The 13,230-nt window shown below is 58.3% G+C and overlaps 1 protein-coding gene across 1 annotated transcript in view; it reads left to right on the top strand.

Moving 5' to 3' along the window:
• ITPK1 (inositol-tetrakisphosphate 1-kinase) overlaps positions 1 to 12,723 on the top strand; it is a 23,192-nt gene extending 10,469 nt beyond the window's left edge. The window contains exons 5-9 of the mRNA XM_055088501.1: positions 1,161 to 1,326; positions 7,377 to 7,444; positions 12,030 to 12,185; positions 12,263 to 12,425; positions 12,710 to 12,723. Coding sequence (XP_054944476.1) covers positions 1,161 to 1,326; positions 7,377 to 7,444; positions 12,030 to 12,185; positions 12,263 to 12,425; positions 12,710 to 12,723 — 567 coding nt within the window. The remainder of the gene's footprint in view (positions 1 to 1,160; positions 1,327 to 7,376; positions 7,445 to 12,029; positions 12,186 to 12,262; positions 12,426 to 12,709) is intronic.
• The last annotated feature ends 507 nt before the right edge of the window (positions 12,724 to 13,230 follow it).

A 13,230-nucleotide genomic window follows, 5' to 3' on the forward strand; every position in this document is an offset into this window, starting at 1 on the left:
TCGTTTACACACACACACACACACACACACACACACACACACACACACACACGCACACACACACACACACACACACACTTTTCGTTTCCCTGTGTGGCCTGGATCTCTACTTCTGCCCCAGCCAGCTGAGCACCAGGCATATCATGGTGGTGCTCTGTGACAGTTGATGTGAGAGGCAACAGCCAGTGTGGTGGCCAGCTGTCCAGCCCCCTTACCCCTCCCAGCAGCTCTGGGCATCTGGTGGCTCCTTCCTGGGGCCCCGTGGACTTGAACGAAGCATTAGCCGTGGCCCCGGCACTGGCAGCTGGCTGCAGTGGGCCCTGCCTCAGCCAAAACGGGCAGGCTTTCTCCAGCCGCCCCTCTTCCCATCTCGACCTCAGTCCCCTGCCAGACCCTCCTGTTGGAGGCCTTTGTCCCCAGAGGATTCAGGGACGGGGAGCGGCATGTTCCCATTCCTCAAGTACTCGTGTGGCTCACTCAGTGTGTAAGACGGCAAGGCTGGGGGCTGTTGGACCCCAGCCCATTCTGGGCTCTGTCACTTTCCAGCAGCCACTAAGTGCCTCAGGGCCTCAGTTTCCTCATCTGTAAAAGGGGCGTGGTGTCAGTGCCCACCTCGGGGGTACATTGTGAGGGGAACACCAGGTGATTCATGTAAAGTGGTTAGAACAGGGCCAGGTGTGTCATGAGTGCTCAAAAGGCAGCGCTTGTCGTTATGCAGGCTCGGACCCAAGGCCTCCCAAACCCTGATCCATTGTCTTCCGCTTCCTGGCCGTGCCACCCCCCACCCCACCCGACCAAAGATTTTGTGGAGGAACCTCTAGGAGGTCATAAGGGTTAAGTAGTACACAACCCAGGGGGTCCCATTCCCTGGGTGCGGTGTGAGTAGTGGAATTGTGCAGTGCGCAGCCAGCTCAGCCTTACATGGCGAGCCTGATGGTGTAGGATTTCCAAACCCCCATAGCAGGAGTGGACTCTTCCCCAGGTGTTCTTCTCAAGTCCCACTCCACTCACCCTGGCTTGAGACTCTTCTTGGGGAGCCCTTGTGCTACAGGAGCAGGGGTGGGCCTTGGTGGCAGTGCTCTGGACAGGTGACACACCCCATGCCCGAGGCTGAGGAGGTAGTGGACCCTGACCAAGGCCTTGGCCCCCTGTCTCCCCAGATGGCCATCGTGTTCAACCAGGAGGGCCTGAGCGCCATCCAGCCGCCCTGCGTGGTCCAGAATTTCATCAACCACAACGCCGTCCTGTACAAGGTGTTTGTGGTCGGCGAGTCCTATACCGTGGTCCAGAGGCCCTCGCTGAAGAACTTCTCCGCAGGCACATCAGGTAACCGAGCCTCGCGCCATCTCTGGATGCCCTGAGCTTAGGGTCATGGCTGGAGCACAGCACCAGCCGCCAGTTTCTAGAGCGGGGAGAGGTGATCTGAAGGTTGGAAGAGTTGTGTCCAGTAGGTAAAGAGGTCTTGGGGCACGCCAGGTCATTGTAGGGGCTCCGTCGGTCTCAACTACCGTAAATTCCAGGAAGAACCTGAAAGCTTTCTGCACCCAGGCCGCTTCCCGGGGCCCCATGCGATAATGAGGCTCACAGGGAACACGCTGGAATGGATGATGGTCCCTTCAGCGAAGCCAGGGAGGGATAGGGAGGGAGGGGCCCCTCATATTTTGAGGACCAGAGCGCTGGCTGCTCTATCACGTCTCCTTTTTCCAACTGGGCAACACTGAGTTACCTGCTGCTTCTGCAGCCGCTGAGGTGGACGCATGCTCTCTTCGGAGTTAGCACACAGGGCACAGGACTTCCCAGCTGTGGGACCCCGGTCAGGTCAGGAGTGGGTATAGTCAGCCTGCCGGGTCCCCCACAGGGCTGAGGAACGCGTCAGTGAGCGTGTTTTGGATCAGTGGATGATGGTCCTCCGTGTCCTCAGATGTCACACAGTGGTGGCATTTGCAGGGTTCTGCCAGCGTTGGGGCATCTGAGGGGGTCCTCTAGGGAGGCTGAGGGGCTCCACGCGCTCAGCTTTTCTTCAGCTGCTCCCCAGCTCCAGGTGACCCTTGGCCGTTTCAAAAACTGACACTAAGATAAGGATTTGCTGGTATTGGGGCTGCTTAAAAGACTGTTCTAGTGGTTCTGGAGGCATCTCTAAGGCAAGTTCCGGAAACCTTTGGAACAGTGACAGTGTCTCTGGAATAAGCACGGTTTTCCTAGAGGACCCCTCGGAGGATGTCTGGTTGCCCTGGTGTGTTTTGCTCTCACTCACTGTGTGTTTCTCTCTGGATGGGAAACCCTCCATCACCAGATGAAATGCCCAGGCTGCGTTATTTCCCTCTGAGTAAACAGATGTGTCTTCCTAAAGTCCCTCTGCTGGGACTGCCTGTCACCATCCGCTGCTCATGGCTTCAAGCCACTCCTCTTTTTTTTTTTTTTTTTTTTAAATAAATAAATTTATTTATTTATGGCTGTATTGGGTCTTCGTTGCTGCGCACGGGCTTTCTCTAGTTGTGGCGAGCGGGGGCTACTCTTTGTTGCGGTGCGCGGGCTTCTCATTGCAGTGGCTTCTCTTGTAGCGGAGCACGGGCTTCAGTAGCTGTGGCATGCGGGCTCAGTAGTTGTGGCTCGCGGGCTCTAGAGCGCAGGCTCACTAGTTGTGGCACACGGGCTTAGTTGCTCCGCGACATGTGGGATCTTCCTGGACCAGGGCTGGAACCCGTGTCCCCTGCATTGGCAGGAGGATTCTTAATCACTGCGCCACCAGGGAAGCCCCAGACCACGCCTCTTGAATGAAGTCCAGCTGTTCCCGTCCTCTCTCAGCCGTTCTTCCCATTAACAGAGCCCAGAGAGCAGACACTTTGGAAATGTGTGTCTCTTTCACTGCCCTTCTGAGTGCTGGCGGGGCTTTCAGGGCATCCTGGTCCTCACACTTGTCCTTCAGTCTACCCACTGGGCTGATGGAATGATCTGGGGGTGGGGGACCGATGTCAGGAGGGGTCTTTTTGTATGTGACTGTGTACTGGCAAGAGGCTTTCTTATCAATTGTGGGCAGGATGAGGCTGATATTTTTTTAAGCCTGTTTATATCGTTTCCTGATTTTTAAAAATATGTTCTTTAAGTCTGCGCAAAATGTATTAAGGGAAGAGTAGGTATAGCTCTTTATTTATTTTACCAAAAATCACTCCATCTCTAAAAGAAATATACCACCTGGTTTCCTTCCTTTCCACATGAAAAGTGTCCCTCTTTTCCTCCCCTTTTTCTCCTGGTTGCAAAGGCCTGGGCCAGTTTCCATCTGGGAACCACTAGTGGCTGGGCGTGGGCTCTGTGTCCTGTGTCTGAGGACAAGGGCTCCGCATCTGTGTCTTCTCATGGCCATTCCAGGTTGCCAGTTTACCGTAATATGCAGGCTGGCGCTGAGTAAATCAGTGGCGAAACAGAGCTAACGGAGAAGTGTTTATTACGCCCAGGCGAGCTGAGTGATTTTCACTGTGTCCATCCCTCCATCCCCAAAACTGATTCTGTGTCCACTGTCTTCAGGGCGTCACACCAGCTCGTTGTTCTTTTCACACGTGTGTTCTCTTTCTGGATGAGAACCACAGTGTGACAGCGGCTCTTTAAGCTGGACCAATTGAGCAGGGGACTTTAGGGCTCTGGCTTCTTTCCAGCCCCCTCCCAGCTTTCTGGTTCCCATGGCCCTGCATGGCGGGCCCCCCGGCCTCCCCTGTCCATGCAGGGAGATGGGGGCTCCTTGAGTGGGATTCTTTCGACCTGCAGTGGCGATGAGGACACCAGCTTTCCCTTCACAACTACTGTGTTCTTTTTTTTTTGGCTGTACACGGGCCTCTCACTGCCGTGGCCTCTCCCGTTGTGGAGCACAGGCTCCGGATGCGCAGGCTCAGTGGCCATGGCTCACGGGCCTAGCCGCTCCGCGGCATGTGGGATCCTCCCGGACCGGGGCACGAACCCGTGTCCCTGGCATCAGCAGGCGGACTCTCAACCACTGCGCCACCAGGGAAGCCCTACTGTGTTCTTTTGATTCTCAGGTGTACTTTTGGTTTTCACCTGTTAGCATCTCTGAAGTCAGGTGTGTCTTACGGCCACAGGCCTCTTGCAGTTGCCTCTGCTGGAACTGAAGACACGTTCTTACGGAGAGGGTTGAGGTTGGCCTGTGCCGGCCCCAGGAGCACATGTTCTTTGCCCTTTGTCCACGGTCTTGGGGAGACTGCTCCCCTCTCTCCACCAGTTCCAGAGTCGCAGTGGGCGTGTTTCTCTGCTCCCCTTTCTGTGCAGTGGGTTTATTTCTGTTTCTTTTCCTCTGCGGGCACAGCGCCTTTGTTATACTCTGCACGTGGGCCTTTTTTTCCTTAGGGGTATGTATATAAAGGAACGACACCGCTTACCACATAGAGCAAGGGTCAGCAGACTTTTTCTGCAAAAGTCCAGAGTAAGTGTTTCCAGCTCTGTCATAATTATTTAACGCTGCTGTTGTTGCCTAAGAGCCGCTGTGGACAACATGTAAGCGAACGGGCGTGGCTGCGTTCCAATAAACCTTTATTTACAAACACAGGTGGCGGGCCAGATTTGGTGATCTTGCATCGAGAGGCCCTCAGGTGTAACAAATGCCCTGTTTCCTTGAACCTGCCAGGCACTCAGCCCTGGGATCCAGCAGGGAAATAGATAATCAGCCAAGTGTCCTGCCCTCGTGTGCTCATCTTCTAGCGGGAGAAAGTACACACCAGGGAAGAAGTAATGAAAGGACGAACTGTGGCAGCACAGATGAGGGACCCCAGAGGAAACAGTGGGTCCTGGGACACCACTGGGTGAGGGGAGCCAGTCGGGCAGGGCAGCCGGGGCCGGCCCCTCTGCGGAGCTGATGCTTGCATGGGATCTGGGAGGAGACCTAGGCCACCGTCTACAGTGCCATGACATGCTTCGTCCTGCCAGAGATGTGAAGATTAAGCAAATGAAGCTGAAGAAGGTGTGGCCACAGCTCACAGCTGCACCTCAGACTCACTGGGATATTTGGGTGCTAACCTTGTCACTTACTCTGCTTCTTTTGAACCTCTTTTTCTTGTCTGTAAATTGGGGACAAAAATACCCATACTCCTCTTATTGCCTCCCCTCTCCTGTGGGCGTTCTTAGTGGTTCTTCACGGGGCTCCATGTGACTCGGGACTAGTCCAGGAACAGAGAGGGGATGGGCCCCCCCAATCTAGGGTGCACCTGTGATCAAGGTGCAAGGGCCCAGCCAGGCTTGTCTTTAGGGAACTTGGTATCCTGAAGCTGCCCAAGGAAACTGGCACCAAGGGATGCTCTGACCCTTTCTGACCCGTCTCGGCTTCCACAGTCTCCTGGTTCATCAAATGGCCGGAAGCAGCTCCCACTCTGTCCGGCCCCTGCTCAGGCCGCACATGGGGAGGATCTGAGTAAAGGGCAGCTCTCCCCTCCCTGCTGAACAGTCCTCTGGCCAGGGCTCGCAGGTCAGCGTTAGCCAGGAGGAGAAACGAGTCTCCTTTGAAATGGTCCACGCTTTCGATCTTGCCACAGGAAGCTCTTGGGTGACGTGGTCTGTCCCGTTCAATGGGCACCGGGTACACCCCTCCGAGCACCCACTTCCTTCCCTTCCTGGCATAACTAAGCACCCATGGTGTTCCCTGTGGCTCTTGCAGGATTCCCAGCCTCCCTGAACTTGGCTGTGTCCACCTGCTCTGGGTGGCCTTCCTCTCCCCAGGCCTGCTCTGCCATCCTGGCGATTGCCCTTGGGTCCCATAGGGTGGGTGGGAGGCGCCCTGGGCTCAGTAGGACTGGGCCAGGCTTGGGCTACAGGCTGAGAAGGTGGGCGGTGCCTGCAGAAGGCCGGAACGCCCATCCCAGCTGCTCGAGCCCTGCTCCGGGCTCTGGCCCCTGGGGCTTGCCACCCTCCGAAGGCTCACTCCTCTTGGCTGTCGGCGCCCAGGAGTCAAGGTCGGTGGGGCTGCTTGGCACCAGTCCTGCAGGGTGTTTATTTTCCCCAGGCTCCTCCCCAGGACCGTCTCTCGTGCCCCCCGTCTGGACTGGCTCTGGTCGGAGCGGTAGGAGGACTGTCGGGCACACCAGGGCGGCAGGGGGCCTGCGTGCCCCGCTAGCGGGAAAGATGCCAGGTACATCTCAGCGCCTGCCTGCTCAGCCTCCGCCCGAATCACTTCCTCATGCATGACTGTTGTGGCGCTGTAATCCTGGAGGTGGCGGGGGGCGGGCGTTGGCAGCCAGAGCAGGTGCCTCCTCGGTCTGGCCCCTGGCACACCGCGGTGCTCAGCCAGGGCCCTTCCTGGCCTGCGCTTAGGGGCCTGGGCCCCAGGGATGAGCAAGGTGTCCTGGGGGACGGGAGCCATAACGCCCTACCAGGAAGGACTAGAGCAGAGGCTGCCGGGGCCACGTCGGGGCTCGTGGCCCGTGCCATTCTTGGGGTGGGGGGACCACAGTGTGATGATGGCCTTTACCAGATCTCAGCCCCGAGGCTCATGGTTTTGTGCTTCGAGCATTTGTGTGCCACACTTCCAGCTGCTGGAGAACATGTTTCTGACCGACTGACCTGCCTTCACTCTCCAGGGGGTGAATGAACAAACCAGCTGCTCATCGCTCCCAATAATCTTGGGACTGATCGGCCTCTCGGGTGCCCCCATGGGACCGAGGGGGCCCAGGGGATAGTGGGAGCAGGGAGGGAGGGGGTGGGAGGTGCGGAGGGTATTTCATGGGGCTGTGCTAACTTCCAAAGCCAAACAGAAATTATTCTGTATGCTTTCTTGGATGGGTCCTACAGAAGCCCATGCTCTGATTTCCTATTTTTTCCTTAAATAGTGGGGAAATAGCAAAACCCTTTGTATTTTAAACACTCACGTGCCAAGTCGCAGCCTAGCCATTGCTCAACTGAAAAGGCAGTCCGTGGGCAGAGCCGGAGGGGAATGCTGGATTAAATGGCATCAGTTGACCTCTTTACTCTGGGCCTTTGATATTCACATATATGCAGCATTTCCCACTCACTTAGCCCCCTTTCTGGTGCCATGTCCGTAAGACACTCTAGACACACTTTGGGGAGGGGGGCCTCAGGTATTGGGGAAAATCAGGTATGGTTCTGTAAGATGAGAGCAGAGACAGAGGCGCGCTCATCAAGCCGTTCATTTTTATACGGGAAGAAAAATGGAAACGGGAGCCCTGCCTGGGCGTGCGTCCCTCCGTAGCGTCATGTCTTCTTGGGGTGTGTAGGGAGGCCCAGGTGGCTGCCGCTGGACGCTGAGCCTGAAGGCCACCGTGGCCTATGGCTGGGGTGGTGCTGTCCCCTGGTGTCGGGTGCTGGAATCACCGTCCCTGCCTCGAGCTGCTGACTCCGGCTTCTTCCTGTCTTTGCTTTTTCAGACCGCGAGTCCATCTTCTTCAACAGCCACAACGTGTCCAAGCCAGAATCGTCGTCGGTCCTGACCGCGGTATGTCCCTTCCGCCGAGCCCTGGGTATGGGGTGCTTTCGGCTCTCCGGCGGGGCAGGGTGGCAGGGCCGTCCCCCCAGGCCAGGGACCCAGGGAGGGTCCAAAGACCCCTCTTCCTTCCTTGCTTCGGGCCTTCGTGCCCGTGGTCGTCACAGCCACGCCCGCTCGTCGCTAGGCTACTCCAAGTGGATGATTTTCTAACTCTCCTCCTACGTGAGGAAATCCCCCAACCATGAGGAATCTGAAGACCTGCTTTCTAATCCGCCTTTTGCCTGATTTAAGAAAAGGGAGCAGAGCGCCACCTCGATTTTCCTTTTCCTTTCCTTGCCCGTGAGGGTTCAGTGAGCGTTTGTTAAGAGCCTGCCGTGTGCATCTGGGGCTGCTGGGGTAAGTCCACGGTGGGTAATGGGCTCGGGGCTGCTGTTCAGCGAACGTCGCCGCATGTCAGCTTCCATCCTCGATGCCCTGCGGCCCAAAATAGCCTTGCAGGGGTGGACAGACATCCCCACTTTCCTGAGGCGGGAGGGCTGTGCTCAGCCAGATTCATAGGGCTCCTCACTCAGGGACAGAGACGAAATTTGACCCCAGATTAGTCTGATGCCAAAGCTGGGTCTTCCGGGAATTTAGGATTTCTTATCTCCCTGGCAATGGCTGAGCAGTTAGAAGTCAGCAATAGGCCACCCTCTGCCGTTCCTCCGTGTGTCCTGAGAGCCAGGGGTCTCTGCCAGCTCTCCGCTCCCCTCCTGGCCATGCTCGGAGGGTCTGCCAGTGTCCCCTCCACAGCAGACCCCCACCCCTGGGCCTCACTCCCCCTCGTTCCAGGTTAGGGCCTCCTGTCCCCCGCCCGAGGCCGCCTGTGCTTTTCTTGTTTGTTTCTGGTTCCTTTGAGGAGCCAGCTGTGTGCTGAGGGTTCGACACAGCACAGGCGTGGAAGGGACCTGGAAGGAACACCAACGTCCCTCAAGATGTTAATAGACGTTCCCCGGGAACACGTTTTGTGGTCAGGGATGCTTGGAGAACAACCAGATTTTTAAACAGAACCCCTCGGCGCCTGGCTGTGCACATTATAAGACGTAAATAGGTGTTCTGTGCAAGAAAATGTTCTGGTCTCATAAAAGCTGCAGCAACTTCAGGCTGGCCCAGCTCCTCAGGGCGTCTTCCCTGCGAGGCTCTCAGACCTTATTCGGCCGGTGGCTCTTGGAGGGGGTTGGCATTCCGCGGACTTGCCGAGAGGCTGTCCCTGCCACTCCCCTGGCACGGCGCAGCTCTAGTCACCACTGGGCTGTTAACTGATGCCAGAGGGTCACTGTGAGGGCCAGAAGCAAAGTCACCTTCCTGGCTAATCACCCACCTACCATTCAGCCTGCGTCTCTGTCTGCCACGTGGGAAAGGTTGGCCTGGAGACACTGCGGGGCCTTCTGTCCACCTTTAGGCCCCGCTGCCATCTCCCCCCTGCCCTCAGCTCACGACTGCTGTGTGGGGATTCCCCCAGGGCTGGCAACGCGGAAAAGAGAAAAGGGAAATGCGGGCAGCCGTCCCCTTTCCACCCGGGATGTCAGGCCCACCTGCACAGACAAGTCCATTCCCAGACCCGGGTGTCCAGACAAGCCCCTAGCGTCCTCCTGCTCGCTGGGGTCCCTCCAGTCCCCATCTCGGCCTCGTGCAGGTGCCGGGAGCCCTGCCCTGGCCCTGAAGCCCCTCCTCCCTCCCTGGCCGGATGCTCCCAAGGGTGGACGCGGCTCCCACACCCAACTGGCAGCCCCCCCAGACACGGGCACAGGGTATTGGTTAAGAGTGTGACACTGACGAGACTGCCTGGGCTCAGGCCGAAGCTCCACAACCTTCCAGCTGTGTGGCCTCGGGCAAGTCACGTTGCCTCTCTGAGCCTCGGGTTCCCCGTCCCACCCCGTAGGGTGGTGGTGGTGTTCAGGGAGTCCCTAGGTGAAAAGCACCATGGCGGTGCTGGGTGTGCAGTAGGTTCTCAGTCAGTGTCAGCTGTGACTGGTGACGGGGGGCCTGGGGGGTCCACCTGAGCACCTCTTAACCACCTCCATCGCCTCCTTGTTTCAGACAATCAGGGGGCTCCAGAAGGACTCCTGAGATTCCTTAGCTGAGCTGAGAAAGTGCTTTTGTAAGCAGCGGGGTCACGAGGCTTTGTAACAAAGCAGCAGCCATTGGGCCCCTTGCCGCCAAGCCTGAGCCACGGGCCTTACGGGTGAGCTTCGTGGACCTTCACCACAGTCCCGTGGCGACGGGGGTGTTTTTATGACCCCGTTTCCTGGGGAGAGAGGACAAGACGCGGCAGGGCCCGTTATGGCTCAGGGCACGCAGCGGGGACTGGGCAATGCCAGGCGTCCTCCCAGGGCTCTGACTCGGTGAGGGACCCCGGCCGCAGGACCAGCGGCCAGGCTGCTGACCTGGGCTCAGGCACGTGCCTGTCATGGCGAAGCTGCCGCAGCCGCTTAGAAAGCGTCTCCCCTGGACGAGAGGCCGAGGCGGCGGGGTCATGGGCGCTGTTGGGGGTCGCCGCCTGCTATGCAGAGCCGGTGGATGTGGCTTTCACGGTAGCGTACGACGGTGCCCAGTTGCGGGGTCCCTGCCCTGCGCGCGTCTGGAAGTTCCCCATCAGCCATTCGGCTTCCTCAGCCGGGGGTTAGCCTCATGTGTCCTGGGTACCCAGGGCTCTGTCCCCAGCCCGCCTGACCCAGCCTCACTTCTTGTTAACGTTAGTCGTTTTAATGTGAACCGTTCAGTGGCGTTAAGTACGTGCACAGTGTCGTGCAACTGCCACCTCTGTCTAGTTCCAAAGCGTTTGCATCACCCAAAAGAGAATCCTGTACCCATTGTCACTCCTCATTCCCCCTCCTCCCAGCCCCTGGCAACCACTAATCTGCTTTTTCGTCTCTGTGGATCTACCTATTCTGGACCTTTCATGTTAATGGAACCATACAGTATGTGACCTATTGTGTCTGGCTTTTCTCACATAGCCTGATATTTTCAAGATTCATCCACGTGGTAGCATGGTGAGAACAATATTCCATTGTGTGGGTAACCCATTTTGTTTATCCAGTCATCTGTTGATGGACATTTGGGTTGTTTCTACCTTTTGCCTATTGTGAATAATGCAGCTGTGAACAGTGGCATACAAGTTACGCACCTGGGGTGCAATTGCTGGGTCACATGCTAACTCTCCATTTAGCTTTTTGACCCAGCTTCTTTTTCATTTCTGATGGATGAGCTCCCGTGCTTCCCCTTTGGCCCCGAGCCCACAATCCATAGGACTCTGGTATCTCCTGGGCGCCACACGTGAGCCCTATTCTGGCTGACATGCTGCCATCCGTGCCCTGAAATGCAAGTGGAGCGGCTCCTCCAGCCAGGCATGTGCTGTCCCCATCACATCAATGACCTGCTGACTCCTCCCAGCAGTCTGGGCTGGAGGCCTCGGTGGCCCTGTTTTGCCGATGAGCAGGCGGAGGCACACAGAGGCCAAGTACTTTCCGCTAAGACCACAGAGCTAGGAGGTCACGGTCAGGATTCAAATCCGGATTCCTCGGACTTCAGTCCTTCCCAGGGCGGTGTTCTGCTTCCTTGGAGGCCCGGGCCAGGGGCCACGCTTGAGCCCATGAAGACTTGTGTGCCTGTCCCAGGCCAGCTGTGATTAGAGCAGAAAGTGAGCGGTGTCAGCGGGAGTCCAGGGGACGGCCCCGCAAGCCCTGTGGAGGCTTCGCTAAAAGCTGAACTTGGACCCAGGAGTTAGGCAGTCGCAGCAGAGTCGACTCTTTGGGGAAAAGCCCACCGAGCGTGAGTTAGTGTGGCCGCACCAGAGTTAGCGACTCATCCGGAGGGGGAGAATTGTAAGCCCCGCCCGGGAGCCCTGTGACCACCACCCGCCCCTGCCCAGTTCCGGCCAGTAAATGAAGGCCGGTCCACGGAAGCTATCACCTCACAGCCTTGAGGCTCCGGCACCGGTGGGCCAGTGCGGGGATGCTGACAGAAACTCCCCCCGCTGCCCGCCGCTGCCCTAGCTATTCCGGCTGCTCCCGGCTCTCTCCTGTGGGTTCTTGCCTCTGCACCTTTGCTTCCGCTGTGCGCTCACCTGGGTCCCTTCCCCCCACCCCCCTCAATCCTCCCCATCTTCAAGGTCCAGCTCACAGGCTCCCTGAACCACACAATCTTCCTGGGTTCACAACAGACTCTCCAACCCCTTCCTCCTTGCTAAGAGGCTTGGGTTTTACAGGCTTAAATGCCTGGGTCCGAATCCAGCCCTGAGCTGTGTGGCCCTGGACCGGCCCCTGACCCTCTCTGAGCTTCAGCTCCCCTGTGTATAAAATGCTGATAACGGTGCTCGCCTCCCTGCTGGTTATGAGGACTAGAGGTCACGTACGCTGTATACCTAGCAGCTGCCCAGCCCCTGGCAGGACTTGACAGTGGCCATCCTCGTGCTGACGCTGGTGGGTCTGTCCTGCCTCTTGCCTGCGGGTAAGGCCCGGCCTGTGCCACCTCCCTGGGGGGGTGTCTGTGTGTGGCGAGGCGTGGAGCCTCCCCACCCGAGGCCTGACTCGTGTGTGTGTGTGTGTGTCGGCAGCTGGACAAGATCGAGGGTGTCTTTGAACGGCCGAGTGACGAGGTCATCCGGGAGCTGTCCCGTGCCCTGCGGCAGGCGCTGGGCGTGTCACTCTTCGGGATCGACATCATCATCAACAACCAGACGGGGCAGCACGCCGTCATCGGGGGTGTCTGTGTGGGTGGAGGCGTGGAGCCTCCCCACCCGAGGCCTGACTCGTGTGTGTGTGTGTGTGTGTGTGTGTGTGTCGGCAGCTGGACAAGATCGAGGGTGTCTTTGAACGGCCGAGTGACGAGGTCATCCGGGAGCTGTCCCGTGCCCTGCGGCAGGCGCTGGGCGTGTCACTCTTCGGGATCGACATCATCATCAACAACCAGACGGGGCAGCACGCCGTCATCGACATCAACGCCTTCCCAGGTGAGTGGTGAGGCCGGGCGCCGCCTTCACTGGTCTGTAGACTGGCGGCCTTGGGCGGGTGGCGGGGGCCGGAGAGTCGGGCTGACCAGCTCCATCCCTCACTGTCTGGGGCCCGGGGTCAGAGCAGCCCCCGCTCAGCCTCAGCCCCACCTGCCAGTGGGTTTACAGGGCGCGTAGTGGGTCTGCAGCTAAACGCGTGTTCTTTCCCCTGCCTCTACTGGCCAGGTGCCATCAGCAGTGGCCTTTCTGGGCCAAATCTCAGCTGACCTCTTGGGCCCTTGTAGGTTTAAAGAGCTGAAAGGACACCGGAGGGCATATAAACCCCAGTTTACATGCAGGGCGGGGGGGAGAAGTTGTCCCAGGTCATACTGCAGGGTAGTGGCAAGGCCGTGCTCCTTCCCCCGCCCTGAGCCACCATGCTGGGGACACGCTCGGATCCAGCCAGCTCCCCGCGGCTGGGGCGCCTGCTCCGTGCTGTCTGCGGCAGCCCTGAGGCGGGAAGCACTGCCGGGCCTGCTGCCCCACCAGGCTCTGTCCTGCACCCCTCAGATCCCAACTCAGGGAGGGGCTCAGCGGGAGACATCACCAAAGAACCCTCAAGGGGACCGTTAGCTTCAGCAGTGATGGTGGTGGTGGCCCTGGGCTGAGCTACTTCACAGAGACACGTGCTGAGGCCAAGCGACTCCCCATCTCACGGCAGGTCAGGGACAGAGTGCTGCTTCGCTCCCTCTGGCCCAGAGCAGCCTGGGCGCGTACCCTCCCGGTGGGCGTCTCTGTCTCAAGGCCGTGGCTCTTGCCTTTGTTA

Source organism: Physeter macrocephalus, chromosome 11 (assembly GCF_002837175.3).
Source record: "Physeter macrocephalus isolate SW-GA chromosome 11, ASM283717v5, whole genome shotgun sequence".
Taxonomy (NCBI): Eukaryota; Metazoa; Chordata; class Mammalia; order Artiodactyla; family Physeteridae; genus Physeter; species Physeter macrocephalus.